This window comes from Leishmania braziliensis, chromosome 32 (genome assembly GCF_000002845.2).
Source record: "Leishmania braziliensis MHOM/BR/75/M2904 complete genome, chromosome 32".
NCBI lineage: Eukaryota > Euglenozoa > Kinetoplastea > Trypanosomatida > Trypanosomatidae > Leishmania > Leishmania braziliensis.
Genome location: NC_009324.2, coordinates 776,349 through 802,140, shown reverse-complemented (window position 1 = coordinate 802,140; position 25,792 = coordinate 776,349). Strand labels below are relative to the sequence as shown.

General features: G+C 56.0%; 9 protein-coding genes across 9 annotated transcripts; all 9 read left to right on the top strand.

Annotated features, from left to right (window-relative positions):
• Positions 1-2,460: 2,460 nt before the first annotated feature.
• Positions 2,461-2,943, top strand: LBRM_32_2230 (putative ER--golgi transport protein p24; the record flags this gene model as incomplete). The annotated part of the gene is made up of 1 exon (XM_001567527.1): positions 2,461-2,943. One exon carries the CDS (start codon positions 2,461-2,463, stop codon positions 2,941-2,943), a length of 483 nt encoding a protein of 160 aa, XP_001567577.1.
• Positions 2,944-4,201: 1,258 nt separating this feature from the next.
• LBRM_32_2220 (conserved hypothetical protein) lies at positions 4,202-5,089 on the top strand (the record flags this gene model as incomplete). Its single annotated transcript, XM_001567526.1, has 1 exon — positions 4,202-5,089. The coding sequence occupies one exon, from the start codon at positions 4,202-4,204 to the stop codon at positions 5,087-5,089; it is 888 nt and encodes a 295-aa protein (XP_001567576.1).
• Positions 5,090-6,217: 1,128 nt separating this feature from the next.
• On the top strand, positions 6,218-7,330 carry LBRM_32_2210 (conserved hypothetical protein; the record flags this gene model as incomplete). Its single annotated transcript, XM_001567525.1, has 1 exon — positions 6,218-7,330. One exon carries the CDS (start codon positions 6,218-6,220, stop codon positions 7,328-7,330), a length of 1,113 nt encoding a protein of 370 aa, XP_001567575.1.
• Positions 7,331-8,651: 1,321 nt separating this feature from the next.
• On the top strand, positions 8,652-8,984 carry LBRM_32_2200 (conserved hypothetical protein; the record flags this gene model as incomplete). Its single annotated transcript, XM_001567524.1, has 1 exon — positions 8,652-8,984. The coding sequence occupies one exon, from the start codon at positions 8,652-8,654 to the stop codon at positions 8,982-8,984; it is 333 nt and encodes a 110-aa protein (XP_001567574.1).
• A 1,509-nt stretch (positions 8,985-10,493) lies between these two features.
• LBRM_32_2190 (conserved hypothetical protein) lies at positions 10,494-12,674 on the top strand (the record flags this gene model as incomplete). Its single annotated transcript, XM_001567523.1, has 1 exon — positions 10,494-12,674. One exon carries the CDS (start codon positions 10,494-10,496, stop codon positions 12,672-12,674), a length of 2,181 nt encoding a protein of 726 aa, XP_001567573.1.
• Positions 12,675-13,944: 1,270 nt separating this feature from the next.
• On the top strand, positions 13,945-14,391 carry LBRM_32_2180 (conserved hypothetical protein; the record flags this gene model as incomplete). Its single annotated transcript, XM_001567522.1, has 1 exon — positions 13,945-14,391. One exon carries the CDS (start codon positions 13,945-13,947, stop codon positions 14,389-14,391), a length of 447 nt encoding a protein of 148 aa, XP_001567572.1.
• Positions 14,392-15,151: 760 nt separating this feature from the next.
• On the top strand, positions 15,152-16,033 carry LBRM_32_2170 (conserved hypothetical protein; the record flags this gene model as incomplete). The annotated part of the gene is made up of 1 exon (XM_003723168.1): positions 15,152-16,033. One exon carries the CDS (start codon positions 15,152-15,154, stop codon positions 16,031-16,033), a length of 882 nt encoding a protein of 293 aa, XP_003723216.1.
• A 3,099-nt stretch (positions 16,034-19,132) lies between these two features.
• Positions 19,133-20,569, top strand: LBRM_32_2160 (hypothetical protein; the record flags this gene model as incomplete). Its single annotated transcript, XM_001567521.1, has 1 exon — positions 19,133-20,569. The coding sequence occupies one exon, from the start codon at positions 19,133-19,135 to the stop codon at positions 20,567-20,569; it is 1,437 nt and encodes a 478-aa protein (XP_001567571.1).
• Positions 20,570-22,391: 1,822 nt separating this feature from the next.
• LBRM_32_2150 (putative 1-acyl-sn-glycerol-3-phosphateacyltransferase-lik e protein) lies at positions 22,392-23,255 on the top strand (the record flags this gene model as incomplete). The annotated part of the gene is made up of 1 exon (XM_001567520.2): positions 22,392-23,255. The coding sequence occupies one exon, from the start codon at positions 22,392-22,394 to the stop codon at positions 23,253-23,255; it is 864 nt and encodes a 287-aa protein (XP_001567570.2).
• Positions 23,256-25,792: the final 2,537 nt, after the last annotated feature.

Here is a 25,792-nt window from a genome sequence, read left to right as displayed (position 1 = left end):
CCATACACCTCACTTTCACTCGTCTCTCTTTTCTTTTTTTTTTATCTGCTGTATGTTCACTATTGAAGCATGTTGGCTTTCCTGCCTTGTATGAGCTTCTCTGCACCCATTTGATCGGTGTTCTTGTTGCCATTTATTTATTTGGCTCGTGTGCTTGTGCGTGGGGAGGCGCTGCTGCTTCATATCTTGCTTCTTTTCGTTTGCTCTTGTCGTCGTTTTTTCAGCTTCTCTGGCGGAAAAGGTGTGGCGGTAATTCAAGACGCAGGTGCGGTTGCACAGTTGTGCTCCTCCTTCGTGGGTGCGTCTGCCTGTTTGTTTGTGTGAGTGAGTGACTGCGGCCGAGTGCTGTGTTGGACAGCCCGTCTGCGGGGCTCTTGGGCGTCGCTTCTCTTTGTTCCTTCGGTCTATTTTCTCCTTTATCGTGTAGTCCTTCTTTTTTTTTCTGTATTACCGCCTTCTTCTGTGATCGCGACTTGTGTGTGTGTGTGTGTCGTGCATATGTGCTGCCGAGGACTCAACGACAAAAGGCGGAATGAAATTGAGAGGCTGAGAGAAGTGCGCTTCAAGTGATTGTGAGGATATCTTTTACGCTTGTAAATGTGCGTGTGTGTGCCCGTCTCTGTTGGCTTGTTTTCGTTGCCGCTGCGCCCCATGTTCGATTACGTGCGCTGTGCTGACGTGGTCTTTTACTGCTTTGTTTGCTCTTGTCTTGTTCCAGCTCTCTTTTTCATCTTTTTTTTTCTCCCCCTTTTTACGCATGTGCACGTGGCTGCCTCTCTCTGCAAGCGCTCTCTCGCTTCGCTTTCCTTCTTACTGCCCGTCTCATCGTTCTGTCCTTTTTTTTTTTAGAAAATACTCTGTCTTCTCGTTTGCTCGCGCAGATGGCGCTGGAGGTATCCGCTATCATTGCAACGGCGAAACAGACAAGAGAAACAACAGTCGTGTCACCCCTGCCTCCTCCTCCTCCACCGCTTTTTCGCCTCCACAGAAGACCATACTCGGGGAGCGATGATGGTACTGCTTCACCCCCCCTTCCCCCTCCCGTATACGCGCGTGCCTGTAAACCATGATCACCACCCTTCCATGATGCGAAGAAAGCACTGAGAGCGTCGCCCTCCTCTTCCTGTCACGAGTTTTGAATACCGTTCCAAACAGGAGATAGGTGCCTCCGTGCATTGGCGTATGCACGGAGGCACTGTTGCTGGTGGCCTGGGTGGGGAGGTTGCATTGCACACCCGCTGCACGCAAGCTTCGTGCGTGTCTCTCTCTCTTTCTATTGTTCTGCATTCGCATGGTACACCGCCAGTCCATTTCTTCGCGCTCTCTTTTCTGACCGTTCCCTCTTCTTGTTACCTGCCTTATATGCACCCGCACCTGTTTCTCATGAAAGAGATCACGCAGCAAGTGTCGTCATCAGGGTGCACTGCCCCTCCCACTCTGTGTGTGTGGGGAGGGGCCAAGTAGCCCCCACCCCGTATCCCTGCCGATGCCGAGCCACCTCTGGTGCTGACAGGGTCAAGTGCCTGTGACGTGGGGGGGCCAGAGCGGTGCGTCGCTGCTGGTGTCGGCGGCCAGGTCGTGGGCTGCGCTGCGTCGGAGCGGCCTGCGGCAGGGAGCACGCTTGTGCCACCCATGTGATGGGCAGGGTGCCAGCGTGACTCGAGCGGACCTCGCCTGAGTCTCACTGCCTGCTGGTGTGGGGAGCGTGCGTGTCAGGCCGGGAGGGGTGCACCGCGCGGCGACCTGCGAGGCGGGCGATGTGCGGAGTTCGAGACAGGGGCTGTGCGGATATGACTGAGTGGACATTACCGTATGTCTACGGCTGCATCGCGCGATGCAATGGCCCTGTTGGCAGGCCTGCGTGGCGTGGCGTTTGAGCCTGCGTGCTGCATGGTAGAGCGTGGGCACGTTGAATTTTGAAAAAAAGAGTCTCCTTTCTCTTCTCTTCTTACTTGTCATCTTTTCGTCCACGAAACACATGCCCCCGTCTTCTCGAGACGACTGGGCCTGCATTGACGCCTTCAATGGAGCGCATATTTCAGTGTCTGCTTTGACCATCCTCCAATCACACACGAGAGGATACAAGAACCTTCTCGTGCTTGCGCTTTTCTCAGCACAACTCCCCTCCCTTCAAGCTGCAGCACACGTGCATGCACCCATACTAACACGCTGGGGTGGGGTTTTCTCAAGAGCGGTAATTGTACGCCAGAAACAACGCGTTTCTCCTGAGTGGATTCTTTGTTGGTATCGCTTGCGCATTGCGGTGCACTAGTGTCCATGTCACTGAAGCTTCTACAAAGGCCCCTCACCGCGGTGGGCGCGGTTGTCATTTTTTTGGTATTGCTGGCGAGCTCTGTTGCGGTACAGTCAGCGCGTGCCGATGACGGCTCACTCGCTGTGCAAGTCGCCGCTGGCCGGGAGGTCTGCTTCTACGAGGACGCTCCTGGCGTTGGGATCAATATGTTCCTGCACTACATAGTGACAACGGGCGGCGCCATGGACATCAGCTGCAAGATTGTGGCGCCAGACATGAGCATTGTCTGGGATGCCGATCGCAGCACGGAGAACCGTGTCCTCTTCAAGTCCCGCATGCCCGGCTCATACGCCTTCTGCTTTAGCAATCGTATGAGTACGGTGACCGAAAAGGTGGTCTCGTTCTCCGTGATGGTAGGAAATGGAAACGCCGAGGACGTGATGAGGCCAAAGGGGGCAAAGTCAGACTCGCTTCATCGCTCCATCATGCGCCTGCAGCAGGGGTTGCGGGAGATCGAGGAGCTTCAGCAGGTCCTGCGCACCCGTGAGCGTACCCATCGCGCCACCACCGAAGTTGCGAACACGCGGGTGGTGGTCTTCTGCATCCTGGAGAGCATTTTCATTGTTGGTATGGGTGTCGGAAGCGTCATTTATCTGCGCCAGATATTTGCGACGAAGCGCATGGTGTAAATGTGGCCATGTGCGCAATGCCAAACAACCGCGGTGCGCGCTAGAGCTGAGCATGGGTACGTTACTTATTTTCTTCTTTTTTTCTTTCAGGATGGGCCCTCTCATCCCTCTCCAATGGGCTGCAGCGGAGGTGAGAGAGGGAGGGGAGGAGGAGGCTAAGCAAAGGCAAGCAGGTTTAGGCAAGCGAAGAGGTGACAGCAAAGAACGCCAAACGAAGGAAAAAGAACAAGAGGCAGAAAGTGAGTGGGAGGGAGGGAGAGACAGGTGAAGTCGTCAAGTGCGGAAGGTAGAGGACGCGTGTTTTTGTTTTACGTGTTCCTTGTGACCAATGCAGGAGCGCTCTGCAGCACGGCGTTCTTCTTCTCGTCCTCCAACTTATGGAGCGATGAAAAGGAAAAAAACCCTACGAGGAAGTGAAGCGTGCAAGAGTAAGAGGGCTCATCACCGCACCCTTTACGCGTCACGCGCACTCTCGTTCTCCCAATGTGCTTGTCGTGTTTTTTTTTCTTCATCGGTAGCATTGTTGGTGTTGGGATGCGTTCCCGCGAGACGGTGCCCCAGACGTTGCTCAGGGTGAGAGCTTCTCTTTCTCTCTTTCTCTGTGCGTTTGTGTCTTGCGCTTCCGCGCTTACATGCCTTGTGTGTGTGTGCGTGTGTGTACATGTCGCTCTGCCAATGCTGTATGCCGTCTCCTAACACGCGGAAAAAGAGACAGAGAAAGCACACAGTTCATCGATGTATCTGCGTGGTCTTGCGGTGTAGGCACACTGCGTGGCCTGCGCTGCACTGGAGAAGCCAGGGTTTGCCTAGCGCTTCGTGCTGGCTCTGCTTGCCTTGACAAAGAAAAAGGCGTCTCGCTGTTGCCGTGCCGTGCCAGCGGTTGGTCATGACAGACATGGGGGGGGGCGCGGTGACGGTGAGGCTCTTGCTTTCTCCCTCTCTTAATACTCAGGCAGGCGTGCCCGATTATTCATGGCGTACCTTTACTCCGAAGAAAAACAAATAATTGCAATCCCTCTTCCAACGCCATTCCATGTCTCTCTCTCTCCGCTCCCCCCCCTGGCCCTTTTCCCTGTTGTCCTCTTTACTCCGCCAAACTTTGTCACCTCTGCACGCTGCAGTCGCTTTCAACGTGGTGGAGCAAAGCGAGCGAGAACACGCACAGCACAAAGCCAAGCAGCGAAGTGTCGCACAAAGACTGAAGAATAAGCACAGACATACCCCCCTCCCCCTCCACCCACACAGACGCCCACGAGCCATGCCTCACAGAGCTCTACTCGGAAACTGGTTTGAGGAGGAGGCATATGAGCGAGACCGCCGGCGACTCATGCAGGGTCGCTGTGGCGGGATGGTCGAGGCCTCAGCCGAGGTGGCACATACGATGGCCAAAATTCGGCATCACAACACCCCGCACGCTATTGCGCCCATTGCGCCTGACGGGTACTTGCGCTTCTATGCCCCTTTGATGCTCCAAAACGCGCACACGTGCGGCTTTCTTAGCGTGGACCTCGATGATCGCAAGGCTACGACAACGGGGTGGCAGGTAGAATGCTCGACCGCCCTGGCGGAGGAGGCGACATCGCGGTGCACCGTAGTGCTCGTGCCCGCTGCGATGCCGCAGACGGATAGCTTCCCTATTCCGGAAGACGAGGCAGAGATAGTGCATTATGGCCAGCCGTTCTATCTAATGACCGTGCGCGAGCTCTGCGAGGACCCGCTGTTCCTGATGTCGGAGTTCATCACGCCGGGGTGCGCATCGAGGGTGACTCAGAGGCTGCAGCACACGTACTTTTCTCCCGATGGAGGCAGCGCGGCGGCCATGTGGTGCGTTGAGGACGCGAACCCTGCCTACCAGGAGGACATGCGTGACCGCCCTGTCAAGGCGAATGATGTCATACGCATTCGCCACAACATGACGGCCGCTCCACTGGCGAGTCTGAAGGAGGTCTTCTACAACGATTTTGGCGCTCAGTACGAGGTGGGTTGTGGACGTCTCACGGTACTCGCGACCAAGAGGCGAGGCGGTCCACCGGCAGCCGAAAACCTGTGGATGTTCATTCACGATGGTCAAGGGCATCCGAAAGAGTCTGGTGAGGATACGTTGCGCGGTGCAACATATACGCCCAAGTCCTCTGCAGCACCATGAGGGAGCCAACAGAAGAGCGGCATGTGGGGGAACTGCAGCTTTGCTTATGTGGCTGTCTCTCTCTCTCTCTTTCTCTCTGCACATGTGGTGCTCTCCATATATGGTCTTCTACTCTCTGCTCACCAAGCCCTCTCCTTTACCGGCTCTTGAAACGGAGGGTGTCCTCTCTGTCGTTTTCTCTACGATGTAAACCGGGTGTTCATCTTCCTGGACTCCCTCCCTCTGTCTCTCTGAGCACCTACGCGCTTTATTTGTGGGTGAGGGTGAAGTGGGCTGTATTCACTTGCATCGTTGCGTGCAAGTGTTTTTTTTTCTCCAGCGCACGCAGCTATTCGCGATGGGCAGTCGCTATGCCCACTCTACCTACACCCCCCATGTGATCTTAGAATAACAACAGCAACAGGGGTACGTACATGTTATCAGCCTTCTGTATGGAGAGGCTGCAAGCATGTCGCTTTGGCAATGGAGCCACGGCACTTGCTCAAACTTGCCGATCGCTTACGATCGGCTGATGAAATGCCTGTCAAGTGCCAACTGCTCTCTCCTACGCAGGGCGATCCTTCAGCTCAGGTAACACCCTCATTTGCTCGGGGTGCATCCGTCTCGCGCCGTGGGGAAACTTCCGTCAAAGGTGTGGGCTCTGCACCTTTGGCTCACACCTCCTTCCTTCAAGACCTGTTATCCTTGGTTAATCCTCAACCTACCTAATTCGTTACCATCGTCGCATTCCTTAATGACCGCAAACTTCCTTGACTTATCCACTCTCTTCACCACATCATCCACATCTATCATGCTGCCGCTCTCCAATAACAAACAAACGCCCTCCCCCCTACACACACACACTAACACAAATTCACAAAACTGAGATGCACACGTATAGGTGCTCAGCCCTCCCCCTCTCCCTCTCCCTCTCCCTCTCTTTCCTTCCTTCACTCTTTGCCTGCGCACTCAAGTGGAGCAGAGGTGTGGAAGCCACTACAACACACAATATCGCGCAGCACCGCTTCATCTTTCTCTCTTCTCGCCTCTCCTGAAGCCCTCTCATACACAAACGCGCTGGCACGCATTCACGTACACGCGCGTGCTCACAACGAGAAAGCGAAGGTCGGAGGCCGCTGAGCAGCTTCCATGCGAGCACCATCGACTCCACTGCTGGCCCCGCTGCAGCGGAACCAGCGGCACTTCCTTCTTGCTGTCATCGCACTTCTCGTGAACTTGTTTCTTGCTTCCTCACTGACACTCGCAGCGACACCAGCGCAAGGCAAGTCAATTCGTCCGTTGCACGGGGCCGGCTATGAGCACCTGGACTGCTCCGCCTGTATCACCGTTGCACGCACGTTGTTTAACCGCCTCAACAAGACGCTGGCGGAGAACCCCTCCACTTATCTCGTCTCGCACCGGCTCAGCAAACAAAATCAGCTGCGTCGGCGTCAATACCGCAGCAGCGAGCTACTTGTGAGCGAGGTGATGGAGAATATGTGCGCCACCTATCAGAACGACAATCGCTTGTTGCGGTTGCACCCAAAGTCGAAGGTACGCCTGTATCACCAGCAGATCTTCGGCGATGCCCGTCTCGGAGTGCGGCACGCGCTGCGTGAGGATGAGGTGTACCCGGCCGACGCTGATCCGGCAGCATGGGACAACAAGCTGGATGGGCACCTATACCCCATTGCGCGGCTGTACAGCGTGAGGGATGCTGATGCGTTACACGGAATGCAGAGCCTGTCTGCGACGCCCACTATGTGCGCGCTGCTGGTGGAAGAGGCCGAGGAGGAAATAGAGGAGCTTGTCAAGACTGCGCGCACTCAAGCAGAGGTGGAGTACCGGCTGTGCGGTATGGCATTTCCACTGAACAAGTCCTTTCCAACGTTAGACGGCGAGACCAAGGAGAACGAGGTGAGTTCAGCTCCTCCCATTACCAACGTGTGCGCCGATGTGGAGGTGCTGCGAGCTGCTGCTCGACGGGACCAGGAGAGGTGGGAGCAGTATCAACGCCGCGAAGCAAAAAGGAAGGTAGAGATTGCCCAGAGGATGGAGACTGCAGCGGATGTTGCTGGTGCTGCGACGAGTGAGCTTGCGTCGGAGGCATCAACAAACACTGAGGTGGCAGCGGCTTTGGATCGCTCGACTCCCGCTGCTGCAGGCAAGTCAGTGGACTCGTCTACAGAAAAGGCGACTAACAACCCTGTCGGTGGAGGTGATAAGGAGGTCTCCGATAATTACACTGATGGCGAGCTTTGACTGAGTTTGCAGGGTCGTCTTGTTGTTTTTGCATATTTGTCAGTACGCATCTCTTTGCTTGTGCCGCGACAGACATGAGGCGAGGGGTATCAGGTTGTCAGCGCTGCCTCTCTCCACGTCGCTGACGATGTTGCAGTGCTGTGCGCATGTTACTCACCACCTTCTTTGTAGAGTCTGCGATACGTAGTGACGGTTCTCTCTCTCGCGTTGTGCGCTGCTCATGCAGGTGACGGCGCCATTACGCTCCCCTTCGATGTGGATATCGAGAATAACATGCCTCTCATGCTGGCCTTCTTTTCCCTTCCTTTCGCCTTGGCACCAACGCATTGATGGCTGGTGTGATTGCGATTGATGTGTCTCCCTGTCTTTCGCACGTTCTCCTCGCAACAGCAGGGCGTCTGCCCGATATTCTTTTTTTTTGTTGTTGCGCTGAGCTTCATAGCGCCGCGGGTATCAGAACGGTCGACACGACAAGCGACGCTGACAAGAGGAGCCACAGCAAAGCGGGAGAGAAAAAACAAAGCAGCTGAACAGCACGAAAGCGGCAGAGGCAGATGGCAAGAGGAGCGAAGTGCAGGCCATGTGCTGCCACGTTTGCTGCAGAATACCTTTCTTTCCTTGCGTTTCACCCCCGAGGATGCCGTGCAATCTAAGGCAGGTGTGTGTGTGTGTGGGGGGGGGGGGCTGCCAAACAAACGAAGCGTCACGTCTGCGCATGCATATGCGCGGATGTGCCTCTGCTTCTCTCTCTCTGTCTCTGTCTATGGCTTTGCAATCTGTTTGGACTTTTGCTTTGGCGCCTTGCCGGAAGGACAGGTCGGATCGGGGGTTTCACAGTCATCTCACTCTCTCTTGCTGCTCCATGCTCTCTCCTCGTCTCTTCTTCGTCTCACAGGTACTCCTCCTCTTGTGTGCCCTCTCCTTCCTCCTCGCCCCTTTTGTTACCTCTGCAGGTGCACAGCGTACGCCTTGACAGTGAGGTGTCAAGTTCACGCACACACAGACGCAACACACATTCGGAGGTACGCATCGTACAGAAGTAGCTCGCGACTGCCGACGATACCGTTGCCATCTTCTTTTTTTTTGTTTGTTTTCTTTGTTGGCCTCTTCGCTTCTCTGTGGATCTGCGGTGGTGCCCACTATTCAGCGACGTTCGTGTGCCTTTCGCTGCACGCGAGTGCACGTGTTTCGAGTTTTCCCCACCACACCCAGGTCTCGCCAGTTTCACACCGGTCTCCCACTAATCACCATTACCGTACCCCCGCCTTCTCTCACTTTCTCCCTTTCCCTGCTTCCATCAGCGATCAACAACAAAAAGAGAATGGCTGATCAGGCGCCTCCGGGGGTAAACATGCCCAAGAAGCGGGACCCGCGTCTACGGCAGGTGCAGGCGCCGCCGCAGCAGAAGTTCTTTGACTCTGCCGACTACGAAGTGCGCAAGCAGCAGCACCAGGATCAACACCAACATGCCGGTCAGCAGCAATCACATCACTCTTCGCACTCTCAGATGGCCCCGAACGGCATCCCGCATCGTGAACCGGCGGACGTGCCACGCCCTGGCGCTCTAGACGATGGCGCACCTCGTGACAAGATCCCGCCTCCTCCGCTGTCAGAAGGCTACGTAGTTCAGAGGGCCCGACGCACGCTTCAGTGAGACCCCTCCCCATTCCCCATCCCATGGAAACCGCTCGGATTTCCTCAGCGCACTTGCAAAAAAAAAAAACGAAAAAAAGGCGACGGGTGACTTTCTACCTCGTCTGCGCTAAAAAAAAAATTGTTTTCATCCTTCCTCTCTTCCCCTCACGCTCTTGATTGGTAGGCTCTGCTTTGTGTGTCTGTGTGTGTGTGTCTCTCTCTCTCTCTGTGTGTGTATGCGGATTACGACGGTGGTGAGCGAGCTTGTACTTGATTCTCTTTCCCTCTCTGCTCACTGTGCACCTGAGGCTCTATTTTTCACAGGCGCACCTCTCGCTTCTCTACACCGACACACAAATGCACAGAAAAGAGTTGCGTGCGTACGTACTCACCCACTGCGCTCCTCTGGCGCGCTCAGATGTTGTGATACTCTCGCTGTGTTTATGCCTGCCTCTTGGTAGTTGGCCGTTGTTTCATTTTTGATTCTACCTTCCTCTCCAATGCGGTACGTTGTGGGTTTCTTCTCTCTTCCCTTCTGTTGCCCCCTTCCTCTCCTGTCACGCCCGTCCTTCTTCCTCTCGAGCTCTGGGTGAGCACCACAACAGCAGATGTGGTGTAATCGTGCCGATCGAAAAAGTGATAAGGTGAGTTAGGTAGATAGGCCCGTTGGAAAGGGGAGAAGTGCGAGCATGAGCAGCAGGGAAGCATTACTAGTGTGGTGGGCGTTGTGCTATTTTTCTTGCGGCTCTCTTCCTCCTCCTTGTCTGGCATGCGCTGGCGAGTCACTGACATAACGCACAATGCAAAGAAAAAGAGTTCATTCGCGTATTGGCTGCATCTCGTGAACTCTCCAGCGGCACTGGCAGAGTCACTGGCCGCACTACGCTGGCTGCTCAGCGGATGGAGGCGAAAGAGCGATACTGACCTGAAAGAGGGAGACGCCATGCGATCGCCTTTGACCCAGCCTTGGCGTCACTGGGACGGTTTCGGGCACGTATCATCTCACATGACTCACTACGCATACCGACACCGGCTTCACTTGGCTCCCCCACGCCCCTTCGAGGGGATCATTGTGGCTGCCTATGATATTCCTCTCTGATGATTCGGTAACTGCATCTCTCTCTTTTTCTTTTGCATGCTCACATCTCGCCCTCCCTGGCATGCCACATTCGAAACATGCGCTGCAGTCCCTAACAGCTCACGCACACTCACTTGCATAGCGAACTGGTCGCTCTCAGACACAGCGCAACAACGTCGCTCGAGTGAGAGGAGGATCTAGTAGAACGGTGTAGACCAACGCTGCATGCTCGAGTACGCAGCAGAACTACAGTGGAATAACACCTTGATCCCCCCTCTCCCCACACATTGCGATATCGTTGCTCTCTTTCACTCCTTACTTCTCATCCTGCGCGGATCTCTCTCTCTCTCTTTTTCTCTAGTCTTGCTGTGCGCCTGCCGGGGCCTGGCGAAGATGGACTCATCTGCTCGGACAAACCCTTTCCTCGCGCCGCACGGCGGCGGCATTCAAATGGAGAGTGCATGCATCTCCAAGGAGCTACTGCAGGAGGTACGCCGAGGTGATGCGGCCATGGCTGACGACCTTGTTGCGCTTGCTCCACGTTGTGGTCGTGCGTTTCGCTTAGGCACATCAGTTGCGAGCCCTGTCGATGGTGTGGCAGTGAGTGGCATGCTGTCGAGGGCGGCCGCATCTTCTGCGGCGTGCGGTGATAGTTCTGGGTACTCTGTCGATGTGCACGACACGCTCACGACGAGCGATTTTGTTCAGCAGAAGCGTGAGGTTGGTCTCGTGCGTATGTCCCTCACCACCAAGAAGGCTGAAATCCGCAGGCTGGAAGAGAAGCTTCACCGCGCTGAGAAGCGACTGCGCCAGCAACAAGAACAGCTGTCGAACACACGTGATAAGTTCAACAATTTTTTGAAGTTTAGCAACCTCGAGCAAGACGCGGCTGTGCGGCGAGCAGACGACGAAACGCGCAGCAAACACGCCAAGACAGTCGAGATCAAGAAGCTTTCAGCCCTCATCAGCAATGCCGAGGCAGAAATGCGCAAGATGCGGCTGGAGATTGAGAACTGCATCGCATACAAAAATTTTCTTGAGAGTCTGGCAAGGCCCCAATGGTTCTACGACACGCTCAGCAGCCTGCGCATTGAGGACGCAACGGAGAAGATTCTGCTTGATGCCGAGGAAGTTTATCAAGCGCGGTCAGCTGCCCTGAGGGCGCAGGAGGCAGCACGATTGGAGGCAGTGCTGCAGGCAGAGCAGACGAAGGAGCGAGAGGGTGCATCCTATGGAAAAAGGAACCCAACATCTGTGGCGCTAGCAACACAACGGATGGGAGTGCAGCACGGTAAGGACCGTCCGGTCGTCGATGAGGAGGAGGAACCGGAGGTGGTGCCGCTCGAGGAGCAGCTCGAGCATCTGTACAGCTCCATGGAGGAAGAGGCCCGTGCTGCCATCGCTGCCTCGACAGCGAGCATCCGGGCCGAGGTCAGTTCTATGGCACTGGCAGCTGTGAAGGACGAGCTACACCACAGCTACGACGAAGAGCGACTGCCGATGTGCTTTGTCTCTGTCGATGATCTGCTGGAGGTTTTCATTAACGTAGAGGAGGGCAACTTGTTCTTGATTCAAAATTGTCACGAACTGGAGGAGGAGCTAGAGGGTGCCACGATGGGGTTCATGCAGGAGCAAGAGGAGATGAACACCATGTTCACTCAGCGAACGGCGCAGCTGGAGGCGCTGACAAGAAGCGTAGCGGAGGCCCAGACGAAGTTACAGGAGCTGGACGAGCGGATGGAGGTGCTCGAGCCCCGTGGAAAACATCAGGCAAACACGACAGCAGGGTCGACCGCGACGGCATTCAAACGGGCCACAGCAGGTGCGTCATCTACTGGCGGCGCACGAAATACTGCCGGTGGCGCCTTAGTCGCCAACATGACCCCGGAGGAGCTGAGGAAGAAGGTGGAGGAGTCCATTGGGCACATTTTCCACGTGCTTCGCACTGGTGATCAGCAGCTCAAGATCACAGCACAGAGCTCCAACTCCCGCAAGACTACTGAGGGCTCCAAAATCGCTGGCAGCACGATTCGTGACCAATCGCGTGCCGCCTCTGTGTCGCAGCGGGGTCCCCAGGCTCCTCGGCCGTCAACGACGCTGGTGGTGCGAAAGAAAACAGCCACCGGCGGCCCATCTTCTGATTCGCAGCGTGCTCCAAGTGCGGTGGGTCAGTCGGGGAGGAAATCCACTGTCGCGCTGACTGCGGCTGCCGCGACAAACGCAGCGCCTCAGCAGCACCAAGACGCTTCTATGGGCCCGGTAGAGCTGCTGACAATTATCGAGAATAAATTGGAGGAGTATCACCGATACCTGAACGACCCGGCAAACCACGTCGATCTGGCCCTCATGAAAGCCGTGATGAAGCAGAGCGACAAGCAGCGTCGTCACCAGGCGCGAATTGTTCACCTAGCGTGTCAGGAGCAGGAGCAGGAGGAGCGCATCCGACGCGCTCTGGAGCGGTCGCAGGCACCACTAATCCACAAAACTGGCAAGCAGGTTCGTCCGCGCTCCTTTGTTTCGAAGCCGATGGACAAGAAGTCGCTGCGCAAGGCGGAGCGGGCTGCTGCTGTGCTGAATGGCTCCCACGCAAGCATAGACTCAGACGAGGATGGCGCCGAATTCTTCATGTAGCTGTAGTCCTGAGAAAAGGGCTAATGTGGACAACGGCGTGGAGCGTTGATGTGCATGTGTGCCTTTATGATTTGTTGTTGTTGTGTGAGTCTGCGTGTAGTGGAGGGCGGTGGGCGTAGACGTCTCCGTGTGCCTGTGTGTTTGAGTGTGTGCCGCTGTCCTGGCGTTTTCTTCCTGTTGTCGCTTCTTTTGTCGTCCTTTGCCCTCTGTGAGAGGGGGGAGGGGAAGCCCTCCACCTCTTGTTTTGGGTTTCTCTTTCCCCACTCGCTCGCTCGTTCTCACTCAGCGGTACCGAGTCAATACACACAAAGGCAAATGACAAGCCACCAACACCCCCGCTCTCTTACTGAAGGTGGCAGTGCTGCGGGTAGCGCTTGCCTACCTGATTGTGTGTTTGCGTGTGTGTGTGTGTGTGTGTGTGTGTGTGTGTGTGTGTGTGTGCGTGAGCGCACATAGGAGTGCGCAGGATAAAGTAAAGCGTGTGCGAGAGACGAAAGAGTGGCTCGATGTGAATTACAAAGTACCGCCGTGCGCTTGCCAGGAGAGCACAATTGTGTCTCTTCTCGTGCTTATGGACACCATGTACAGTTTTGTCGCTGAGACAGGCAATTTGTTTGCCCTTTCCGCCTTCTCGCTTCGATGTTGGCGTATATCTCTATTTCTATTGCTCTCTGTGCGGGTTGTATTGTCCTCGCCCTCACCTCAGTGGTAAGAGCAGAGAAGGAAGGAGGGCACCCGAGTGACACGCTGATGGCTCCCTGCTCTCTGGTGACTAATCAGAGGCGTCTGTGGCTTGCTGAGAGAGGGAGTCAGCAATGACGATGAGTGCCATCGCCTTACTACTCACTCAGGTTCTGCACTGCGTGCAATACACCTTACGTTGTATAAGTGATGCGAGATGTTGGATTCTCTTGTCCTGCTCCAATCTCGAGGGAGTACGAGAATACAGCGAGCGTAGCGTGGTGCTGGCACAGCAGTGTACTCTTCCGCGGGCTGTTTTGCGCGCGATAGTTTTATTTTCCTTCACCTCCTACCTCGTATCCTACTGACACCCTTACGAGCTGCTTCCACCTTCCACCTTTTCCTTCCCTCTTCATCTCTCCGACATGCTAACGAAGCGACACAGACTCCTCAGGTACCCCAAGCAGAGGTCGTTGTGCCGCAGCGCCAGCGTGTCTCCACTACTAGAGCGTCTCTCTTGCCACCGTCGCCCTGCAACCCCCCAAAGTTTAGTACCTCCCGTTTCTCGTCCTCGCTTCTCTGTTTTAGAATGCCCAAGAAACACCGTGTCAAGCGACAAAACTATGTCGCACACCTGTGCAAGCTCGAGAAGGAGCGCGAGACGTACTTGGCGAAGCGCCGCGCGCTCAAGCGCAGCCGTGAGACAGACTGCGAAGAGGCCATGTGTGAAACGCACAACAGAGTGGAGGCTGGTGTAGCCAAGAAGCGTCGCACCGAGGCTGATGCCTCTACAGCGGTGAATGCGACGAGTGAAGAGGAAGCTGTGCAGCATGCGCACTCCACCCCGGTAACGGCAGCAAGAAGTGCTGCGACCGCTGAGGCGGGGCCTGCAAAGAGGGATTTCTTCTCTACAAAGCCATTCGCAGAGTTGATGAAGGCTTCCGCGGCTTCTGCGCAAATGTCCGATGCAGCTCTCTCGGACATGCCAGCAACCGTCATATCGGCAAAGAAGACGCTCAAGCGCCGCCACTACTGATGCACAGCGCCACCAGAAAATGTGAAGGCGCTCCCCAGCGTGCTACGCTGATGTAAGAGTGTGGTGTTGTCTTCACCTTCTGCATGTTCATCCGAATAAACCGTGTTGTACGGGTAAGGGATGAATAAACCGCACTAACGTAGTGCCACGCCTTGGGAAGGATGTGCACGGCCAGTTTCTCTTCAAGGAGTGCCTCTGTTCTGTGTTCTTCTCCTTCTTTTCGCTGAGGGTGGGGTGCGGGCAGTCAGCACGGAGCCTCTTGACAGCATCAACCGCTTGTGCGGCCCTGTTCTTTACTACTCGTAACTCTGGTAAGAGTCGCTGTGTAAGTCGCTGCTTCTGCCGTCCTCTTTTGCTCTTCTTACCTGCTCACCGCGACGTGTCGTTGGTGCCATATGCGGTGGCGGTATCGCTGACCCACGCGGTTGATTTGGCTCCCCATTTTTCCCTCTCTTCACCCTTCTCTCCCCACCCACTGGCGCTACCTCGTGACCCTATCCGTACCTTCTGCCCATCCAGAATCTCAGCAAGAGAAAAGCGCTTCTTATTTTCGCCGAGGTTTGCTCGGTATACGTGACGGACGAGGTTGAACCAAACGCAACACGCCTCCGTCGTGTGCGCCCTTGCCGTGTGCGTGTGCGCTTCCTCGCTTACTCAGAGGAAGGTGGAACAGTCCTGTGCTCATTCTCTGCGGCTTGGCTGTATCCCAGGCCAAATCGACTGAGGAAAACAAAGAGAGGCACCCTCTTTTGTGCGACAAATGGGGAAGAGCGGTGCGCGCACACGAGGTGGTCGCCCTCATGGCCGAGGACGAGGCGGCAGCTCCGGTGGTGCATGCTCGACTAGTGGGTTCCACAGCAACGAACCTCCAGCGCATCCCTGCAGTGTGCCACTCGCCATGTGGGACTTTGAGCAGTGTGACCCCAACGCTTGCTCAGGCAAGAAACTGTATCGCGTGAATGCCCTGCGCCTCCTGCGCCTTAGCGAGCCATTTCACGGCGTGGTGCTGACGCCGAGTGCGACGGATATCGTCAGTCCCGCCGATCGCGGCATTGTACTGCGGAGCGGTGTCGCCGTTGTGGACTGCTCGTGGAAAGAGCTAGATGCGGTGCCGTGGCGAAAAATGCGCATGTCCGCGCCACGACTCTTGCCACTGCTGCTGGCAGCTAACCCCGTGAATTATGGCCGTCCATCAAAGCTGAACTGCGCGGAAGCACTAGCGGCGACGCTGGTGATTGTTGGCCTGATGGACGACGCCCGAAACATAATGGCGTACTTTTCCTGGGGAGAGAGCTTCTTTGATGTTAACCGCGAGTTGCTGGCCGGCTACCAGCAGTGCGCCAACTCGGCAGAGATCTCTGCGTTTCAGAACAAGTACGTGGAAACGGAGCTGCTGGAGAGCGAGGCGCGGCGAGGCCTGGACTTGGATGCGATAGACCTGTCGCATGCTGGCCCGCTGAATGAGCGCCGAGGACGTCTGAAGAGCCGCCACGAATGGCAGCAATCTTTGCGCACTGAAGTTGATGAGGACAGCGAGGCAGGGAGGAAGGAAGGCTCCAACAGCCATGCTGACACAAGCGACAGTGAAGAGGAGGGAAGCAGGAGTGGATCCAACAGTCCCGCCGCAGATCGAACAGAGTAGCAGGCGTGAGCTGCTGTGGTGGGTGGGTGGGCAGGTCCATATCCGTCAATGCGGGTACATGTGTGTGTGTGTGTGACCTTGCCAGTTCAATTGGGGACCTTACGAACCCACCTCTCGCTGCGATGTGTCTCAGCTTGTCATGAAGCATTTAAGTTGTTCTCTACCTTGCATTCTCTGCTGTCTTCCCGCGTGTCGCTCGCTTCGCACGTGCGGATACACGCAGCTCGTGGGCGAAGGTAATTGCGTAATACCGAGTAAGCCTACAGATATGTAGGCAGCTGCATTGTGTTCACGTAAAGCAATAAATAAGAAGGGGCTGGCCTGGGTGTGTCGTATCGAGCGGACGCATTTCTTTCTACCGTGAGGGGTTCTCTATGAGAGCTCGTCATTGGTTTATACTGGCGTGTGTGTGCTAGCGTGCGTGTCAGGGGGAAAGGAAGAAGTGACAGATAGGCAACGGTGGGTGACCTGTCTCTTCGAGTCTGCCGCATCCCCTCTTCCGTACACACCCACAGACACAGCGATAGGCAGGCCGCCAACGCAGTGCTGCACATGGGTCAGCTGGCCATTCGTCGACAAGTCTCTTTTGCTTTTCTCCCCTCTCCCACATCCCTCTCTCCCTCACTATATCTCGTCGCAAGTACTGTTATCACTCCCTGTGAGACACCCTTGTCCCCTCCCTGCTCCGGAGAACGCTTCCCTCTCCACCTGCACACCCGTGCCCGCAGCTTTGCTGACACCTGAGGGCTCTTCTCCGCGCCCTCTCTCTCTCGTTGAGAGAGAAAAAAGCGTGCAAAACACGGTGCGCAGGGCTAGCAGATTTTCAGCACCTCGGCGTCACGGGGGAGGAAGAGACGGCTAACAGGCAACCAACGTTGACCAAGAAGTCAGGCGTCGAACTCTTCCATACACACCCTAATGCGCTTTGTGTTTCTTCTACACAAGGCGTGCTCTTAGCACTTGTTTACTGCGGCGAAAGCGTGTATCGAGCAGGGAACGTGGACGACTGACTGTCGCTCTCTTTGTACCCCCTCCCCCTCTTTGCGAAGCGATCAAGGGCGAGTGCGCCGGTCCCTGGAAAGGAGGATATGTTTCTCCTTCCTTCGTTTCAAGTGACCCTTGGACCACTTTCTCGCAAGATAATGGTGAGATGAGATCGGGGAGAGGGAGGGATGGCTGAGTTTTCTTTCTTTAGTGGAAGCGCTCTATTCTACCTCTCAGGTTGACCTCTAGTTTCACCTTTCCTTTGAGAATAGTCTTTGATTTACTCGATGACCCCCTCTCTCTTGCTGCTGCGTCTGCCCGTGTCTTCAGGGCGAGTCCCGCCCCATCCAACACCGTTCCTGTCCCCCCTCTCCGTGTCGCTATCTGTAACCCTCCGCGCTGGGCATGCGGGAGCACGACCCAGCCCCTCTGCGCGGTGTTCCCAGGATTTTATGCGCCGGACTGTGAATCGCGTAGGGCAGACGGTGTTCTGCAGCCATGGAGCTCCAAGTTCACCGCATGGGTGTGTGAGTAGCCCTGGCGGAAAGCAGCGGTAGCAGAAGTCCCATCCGCGTGAAGGGCAACCGTAGCCCCACAGGACAGAACGAAGGAAAAAATCTCAAACGCACAGAGCACCGCTCGGAGAGTTGCCGCAGTCGTGTTGTCGGTGGAGCTCTCTTGTCCTCAAGGTGTACCCGCAGTGCGTGGCGTCATCAGGGTGCCCCCCTCCCCCACTCTGTGTGTGTGGAGAGAAGCGATGCAGTCCCCCACCCCGTCTCCCTGCCAATGCCGAGCCACTTCTGGTGCTGACAGGGTCACGCACCCACGGTGCAGGGGGGCCGGAGTGGTGCATCGCTGCTGGTGTCGGCGGCCAGGTCGTGGGCTGCGCTGCGTCGGAGCGGCACGCGACCGTGAGGGCGTCTGTGGCCCCTGCGTGGTGTGCAGGGTGTGCCAGCGTGAGTCGCCCGCCCCTCACCCGGCCCTCGCTGCCCGCTGACGTGGGGAGGCCGAGTGTCATTCCGAGGGGTGCACGGCGTGGCGGCCGGCGAAGGGGGTGGGCGGTGTAGTGAACGAGGCTGGGGCTGTGCTGTGAGGTGGCCGAGTCGGCGCGTTGCTGTGGCGCGTGTGTCCACGGCTGCTTTGCGGGACGCGATGGGCCCCTGCAGGACGTGGCGGCGGGCGGAGTGGTGTCCGAGGCGGTGCTGGGACTCACGTGCTGCATGGCAGAGAGCGGACACGTCTCGTACATGAGGTTAAACGTTCTGAGGGTTGTGTCTGTGAGCGATCTAGCGAGCCTCTTCGTTTTCGTCCATCTCGTAGTGTGACAGGCACCGTGTTGTGCGTCCTTTGGGAATAAGTGGGGATGTGAGAGGTGGAGAAGGGTGAATGTGGGGGTGTGCCGTAACTGTCTCTCGTTGTTGTCTTCTGCGAGCGGTGTGTTTCGGTTGTTGCTTGACGAGAGACTGGATGATGAGCCGATAGGAAAGTCCACTAGAGGCTGTGATGTGTTTCTGGTTCTTCTGCGATGAGCGTTATGTCGTTATCTCTCTGTGTCAGTCGTCGCTTTGGACTCCCCATTCTCTGCTTCTTTCCCTCGACGTTTGCGCTGTATCGTGTCGTGTTGTTCTGTGTGCACTCTCAGGCTCTTACCGTTGTTTTTTTTTTTTCCTCTCTCAGGGGCGCACTCCTCCCCATCCTCTCACACACACACACCTCACTCCCTTCCTTCCCTGGTGCAGGGTGCCTTGTGGTTGCTAACGCTTCCCCTCCTTGTGCCCTGCTCTTTTAACGCTATCACAGTCGCTATTATTACCGGTGCCTTTCGCCTCTCTTTTTTTCATCGGCGGGGCCTGTCACAGCCACATTGATAGGCAGAGGTGTGGTGTGATTTGCGGGCTGGAAGTGACTTCGACGAGCGACATTTTGGGCATCCGACGCAGGTGTCTTGTGGATTTTCTTTAGACGTTATTTTAACATTCTCCCAGAGGATCGTGCACGAGGACCGACCCATCAAGCAGCAACGCTGAAGGGGGGGGGCGTTACGCCTGTGCGACGACGACTACTACGCTTACAAGTCGTACCCACCAGAGGGGTTCTCCTGTCACCTTTGCCAGTATGCAGCGATCACCTTCAGATTCCTCAGGTGTGCCGCCGCTCAAAAACCTATCGTCGCTGATCACATCAGGATGTTCGCATAATCCGGATACAATGGCGGACACAATCCACACACCAGTCTGCTATAGATCCTCGAGCGCACTACACGACCGGCACACGCCGGATGCATGCCGCGCAAACGATGCAGTCTCTTGCCTCCGACGAGAGTCAACTGTGGCGGACATGCGGTCCTCCTCAAAACAAGAGGAATCATCCGTAATCGGTACCCCATCTCACCTCGCTTTAAAGGATCAGATCTCCTTGTTCTCTGCCTTACCTTTGCGCCTCGAAGACAGTTCCACCGTGGCGGAAGACCACTGCGCTCAGGATGGCAGCTTGATGCGGACAGGGCTCGACTACCCATTCCCATCGAAGGCGTTCTGCGACGGCATAGTAGCCGAGTCGTTACCGTTTCCACTAGAGGAAGTACATGAAAATGTGGTGTCGCTGACTTCTGTTTTGCCACAGCAATTGTCGGCGTCGATTCTGACCTCATCTAGTGGAATATTTTCCCCGACACTGGACAAGGGATGTGTGGTGTCAGGAGTAACCGAGGCATCTCAGTATCCCGTGGCAGCGGCGAGTCTTTTGTTTTCCTCCTCCTCAATCATATCCGCCGCCTCATCGCGACTCAGTCGGTTCCACAGTGCAAGGTTAATGCGATGCCACTCGGCTCCAGCCCTGCGGAAGTCGGCCAACGGTCATAAAGTGTGTGAGTTCAGTTCCCTGCCTGAGAGGATAGTGAGCCGACATCGGTCTGCAGCCGTAGAAGTAACCGCTTTACCTCTAACAAGCTCCGTGGCACGCCATCGCGCTGAGTCTTCTCCCACACAGCTTCTACATGACGTGAATCTCACGTTAAGCTCTGGGCTATGTGCGTCGCGTTTGCGAGCGACCACCAGTATCCCCGATGCGATGCTGGAGGAGGTGACACCTGCGGCATTCACTGGGGTTGGATCGCATGAGTTCTCCTTCCTTTCTCCTAGCAGCTCAGTGCTCACCTTCATCGACCATGAGTTTGACATCAACACAACGGACTCAAGCGTCTTCCATGCTGTGGATGGTCTTCATGGTACATCTGCAGCAGGAAGCCTCCTCGACAGTGAAGGCGGGCGGCGTCCCACCGGCACAAGGCGCTACCGGCTAGCTAACTCGCGCTCACCCCTCTTGTCTACTGCGCATGTGATGCCATGCATATCAGGATCGACTGCCCGGAATGGGTACCGGCCGGCTGTAGTGCCGTCATTGAAGCATCCTGCGCAGCTCACATCCGAATACGCGGCCGCAGTTCAAGCAGCGGCTAAGTATGGCCGCAGTCTGCGTCAGATCCTGGCGATGCGCAGCGACGACGTTGACGGCACCTTGCGAGATTCCGAGGAGACACCGAGTGAACCATAAGGAGGAGAACCAACAACGTACACTGCTTCATTTCTTTCTGTTATTTTGAATCACTCTTTAGTCGGGCGCTGCTTATGTAGGTTCTCTCTCTGCGCACCAATGCGCAGCGTAACCGTGCCTTATTCACTACTGTACTCCTTCACGTTCTCTTCGTTTTCCTATATATATATATATATATATATATATATAGATTGCTCAGCGATGGGCGTTCCTCATGACGGAAAGGCACACCTCAGTGCGTGACGTCATCAGGGTGCAGCGCCCCCCCCCCCCCCCCTCCCCCACTCTGTGTGTGTGGAGAGAAGCGATGCAGCCCCCCACCCCGTCTCCGTGCCAATGCCGAGCCACTTCTGGTGCTGACAGGGTCACGCACCCACGGTGCAGGGGGGCCGGAGTGGTGCATCGCTGCTGGTGTCGGCGGCCAGGTCGTGGGCTGCGCTGCGTCGGAGCGGCACGCGACCGTGAAGGCGTCTGTGGCCCCTGCGTGGTGTGCAGGGTGTGCCAGCGTGAGTCGCCCGCCCCTCACCCGGCCCTCGCTGCCCGCTGACGTGGGGAGGCCGAGTGTCATTCCGAGGGGTGCACGGCGTGGCGGCCGGCGAAGGGGGTGGGCGGTGTAGTGAACGAGGCTGGGGCTGTGCTGTGAGGTGGCCGAGTCGGCGCGTTGCTGTGGCGCGTGTGTCCACGGCTGCTTTGCGGGACGCGATGGGCCCCTGCAGGACGTGGCGGCGGGCGGAGTGGTGTCCGAGGCGGTGCTGGGACTCACGTGCTGCATGGCAGAGAGCGGACACGTCTCGTACACGACAATGAAAAGAGAGCACAAAAGCGAGAGTAAGTGAGGCAAGTACGTCAGCAAGACTATTACTTTTCCGCCCGGTGGCGTTTCTCTTGGGTGCTATAAAGGGCCGAAGTTGGCCCCATCTCTCTCAAAATATTGCTTCCTCACGGTTTGTTTCCTTCCCTTCCCCCCTGACAGCTGTTTGTCTCGTTCGTTCTGAGCAGGCCCCCCCGTACCACTCCAGTCCATACCTCTCTCGCTTCCCCTCCCCACCCTATTACCTCTGTCGGTCTTGTTGCCTTTCACCGAGCCTGATGCTTCTCTTGTGGAGCATATCTGTACATACACACATTTATGCGTGTCGAAGTCTATTTTCCTTTTACTTGCGGACTCTCTTTTGCATCGCTGGTGCAGTCCACTGAAGGTACACGCCTGCGGGAGTGCGTGTGTGATTGGACGTTCTTCAATTCGAGGGAATTATTATTGTGGAACATAGCAGCAGAGCCAAGAGTGATTTGTTCGTCCTTTGTTCTTGTGATCCCACACATCCATCCATACATACATACATACGCGGTCATACGCATACACATCTTTACATCGCTGCACTGTGTCTCTGTTCACCAGATTGTGTGTCACCGTTTGCCTGCCACCATCCGCACGCCACAACGTCCATCACCACCATCCTCACTTCTCCCGCAATCCTGACACTCTTTCATTGCTCACATAACGAACAATTGTGCGCCTTCGTATCTATTGAACAACGAAAAGGAAAAGAGTCAAGGCGTACAGAGAGAGACAAGGTCGACGACACACTCAGCTCATTGCGTCTGTCTCTCTCGTCTCGTTTGGTCACTGGGTGCGTTTGTGGGTGCGTATGTGGATCTCCCTCTCCGGCTCGCTTGTGTGCCGCCTTTGACAGCACTTTATTATATTTTTTTCTCCGTGTGCTTTGTGTGCAGCTTTCTCCTGGCTTGTTTTGTCTTCCTCCCCCATTCTTCCTCGCCCACATATTCCTCCTCGCAGGATCTAACGAAGTTGGACGTCACCATGACAGAGAAGAAACACCCGAACAAGGTCCTCCGGTTGTTGTGCACTGTGTACCTTATCCTCTCCCTGATAGTGCAGTGGATTCTTGTTTGGGTGGTGCAGGTTCTCTTCATCGTGGTCTCCTTCCCCTTCACGACGTCTGAGTTCCGCCAGGACATCTGCGGCCACATTTTTCGCAAGGTCAGCTTTGTCGGAATGGATCTTCTGAATCCGTTCTGGAGCATTCATGTACTCAACAAGTTTCCGAAGGTGACGAACAAGAAGGTGATCGTCATGCTAAACCACCTCAGCGGCGCTGACCCGTTTGTGTCCATTCGCTCCCTTCTGCCCCGTGATGGCACATGGATCGCGAAGGGTGGACTGTTCCGTGTGCCGTTTGGGGGGTGGGCGCTGTATAACTCCGGCGATCTCGCTGTGCACTTCCGCGACAAGAAGACAAGCTTTACAACAGTGAAAGGCACAGTTGGCCCGATGATGGAAAACGCCCGCAGGCGTCTGCGCCGTGGCCGCATGCTATGCGTCTTTCCGGAGGGAATTCGCAATATGAACCCCGACGGGCCGCTTAACCCATTCCGCCTAGGATTCTTCTCTCTCGCTGTTGACGAGGGGGCCACAATCGTGCCGCTGGCGCTGAGCGGGACGGAGAAGCTGTGGCCGCGCGGATCGGCGCTGATGGACGCCGCCGACGCGTACTTTTCCTTTGGAGAGCCGGTCGATGCGAGAAATTTCAAATCGGCGGAGGAGCTGTCGCAGCACGTTTGGAATGTCATGACAGAGCTGCGCGAGAAGCATCCGGACCGCGTTGAGCTACATGCGCGGCGGACGAATGCTCAGGCGGCATCTCCTGCAGCGCCTGTCTCTTAGGACGAGAGGCTCCTAAGAGTGCATGTAAACGAGCCCATACAAGGACGAGGATTGGCGACATGGATTTTATCTGTCTTGTTTTTTCTTTGAAGAGTGCAGGAATGAGCAACTGTGTCGCATACTAACGCTCACATATCGTCACACGGCAGGTGATTGTGCGAGCGTGCCGCTGCGTTTGTGCATGTGCGCGCTTTGTGAGTCTTTGGTGAAGCTGATGTTGGCAGGAGCTGATGTCGTTGCTTTTCGAACGTACTCCTACTCCAGTAGTTTGTCTCCTTTTTTTATTCGTCGTTTTCTTCGCTTCTGGTTGCAGCTCAGTCTCTCGCCAGCTCTCTGTGGAATGTTTGCGAGCGTGTGAGTCTAGACTTGTTCCCCTTTCCATGGCTGAGTGCCAGTGATCTGATCTTCCCCTGCTCCTAGAGGGCGTGGCAACGAGAGAAAGAAAATGAGAAAGCAGCGACTTACAGAGAACTATGTGAGTTTTTGTTGTTGTCTATGAAATACCGGGAGGACGGCGTTGTATTTCTGTGCGCGTGCGTAGTTGTAGGTCTCCAAGTAAGTTTTGTCGTTTGCTGTGCTTCTCTCTTATTCCATTTTACTGACTCGCATTCCCTTTCATTACCGCCGCAATGCGTGGCTGTGCGCGTGTGTGCATGAGACCTCTGAATAATGCAAATTATCGAAGCCCTTGAGGGACGACAAAAACCGCAAAGGTGGACCTCTTCAGCTCTTCCGTACGGACTTCCCTCTCGTGCAGTAGATACCTTGGTTGCCTGCCGTGGTTCGTTAATGAGGGATGTGGAGGGAGGACGCATGCTTGTGTAAAATTAGTACTGCCCTGAAGCCCTGCAGCCGAGGCACACCGCAGTGCGTGGCGTCATCAGGGTGCAGCGCCCCCCCCCCCCTCCTCCCCTACTCTGTGTGTGTGGAGAGAAGCGATGCATTCCCCCACCCCGTCTCCCTGCCAATGCCGAGCCACTTCTGGTGCTGACAGGGTCACGCACCCACGGTGCAGGGGGGCCGGAGTGGTGCATCGCTGCTGGTGTCGGCGGCCAGGTCGTGGGCTGCGCTGCGTCGGAGCGGCCCGCGACCGTGAAGGCGTCTGTGGCCCCTGCGTGGTGTGCAGGGTGTGCCAGCGTGAGTCGCCCGCCCCTCACCCGGCCCTCGCTGCCCGCTGGCGTGGGGAGGCCGAGTGTCATTCCGAGGGGTGCACGGCGTGGCGGCCGGCGAAGGGGGTGGGCGGTGTAGTGAACGAGGCTGGGGCTGTGCTGTGAGGTGGCCGAGTCGGCGCGTTGCTGTGGCGCGTGTGTCCACGGCTGCTTTGCGGGACGCGATGGGCCCCTGCAGGACGTGGCGGCGGGCGGAGTGGTGTCCGAGGCGGTGCTGGGACTCACGTGCGGCATGGCAGAGAGCGGATGTATTGAAGAAGAAGCTGGCAGTGGTGAAAAGGCGTACAGAGACATTGGGCGCACGCCGGGCATCATTCCAACCTCATTCTAGGCGAACATAGACGTGTAGGGGAGTTTGCGAAAAAGTGAGGTATGAAAACTGAAAGCAATGTGGTTGTGCGGTGTCTTCTCTTTTCCCGCTGATGCTTTTCTTGTTTGTTATTCTTTTGATCTTTGTGGTTGTTGCGTATATACACACACTCTCTTTCACTAGAGTTGCCGTCGATAGTATGGCCTGGGCTTGTGTAGCTTCTCACGCAGACACCAAAGACAGAAAAGAGGAGTCAACGAGGAGGTGATGACGGTGTCTTCTGCAGGTTGCTCGTCACATGTGGCTCCTCCTTCCTTCAGGGTGCCTGTCTCACTACTTTGTGTGCTTCTTCCATGCAGTGCTTTATTTTACTCGTTTTCTGAGCGACTGCGCAGTGTGTGTGTTGCTGGTGGTATTCCGTGGCGCGTCAGCTGTACACGCCATGTAAAGGATCTCTCGATGGCGCACGCTAAGCGCTTAATGGTTCTGCGCCCTTTCTGTTTCTCAGCTTTGTTATTTGCCTTCGCGTGCTCTTCTTTATTCCTACGTGTGCCTTTCTTCTAATTACTTTGCGCGATTGGCCTACTCGCTTAAGTGCGACGTACTAAAATTGTTAGATGATGAGCCACCCGACTCCCGCCCACCCCCACCCCTACACGGCCGGTTCCGCGAACACCCAGTGACCGCAACGATAGACATGCATACACAGACAAGTGTGTGTGTGTGTGTGTTTGTGTGCGCCTGTAAACATTCATTTGTTGCGTTCTACCTACAGCGAAAAAGTGGTGCTCCTTGATTGGAAGTGCGCACGTCATGGCGTAGCAACCTCGTTGCGCGCCCGTCTCTCTCTCCCGCTCCTGCTGCTGCAGCAGTGACGTGGACTATACCCATGCCTACACACATGCACTCTAGCGCCCGCCTCTCCCTTTCTCTCAAGAAGTAGCATTAACAGTAGCGATGCTAGACGGGTGTAGTGACGATTACTACCGCATAGTGACACGGCAGAGCCAGGCGGCTGAAATTATCGTGCCGATTCCGCCTTTCTGCAAGCCTCTCGC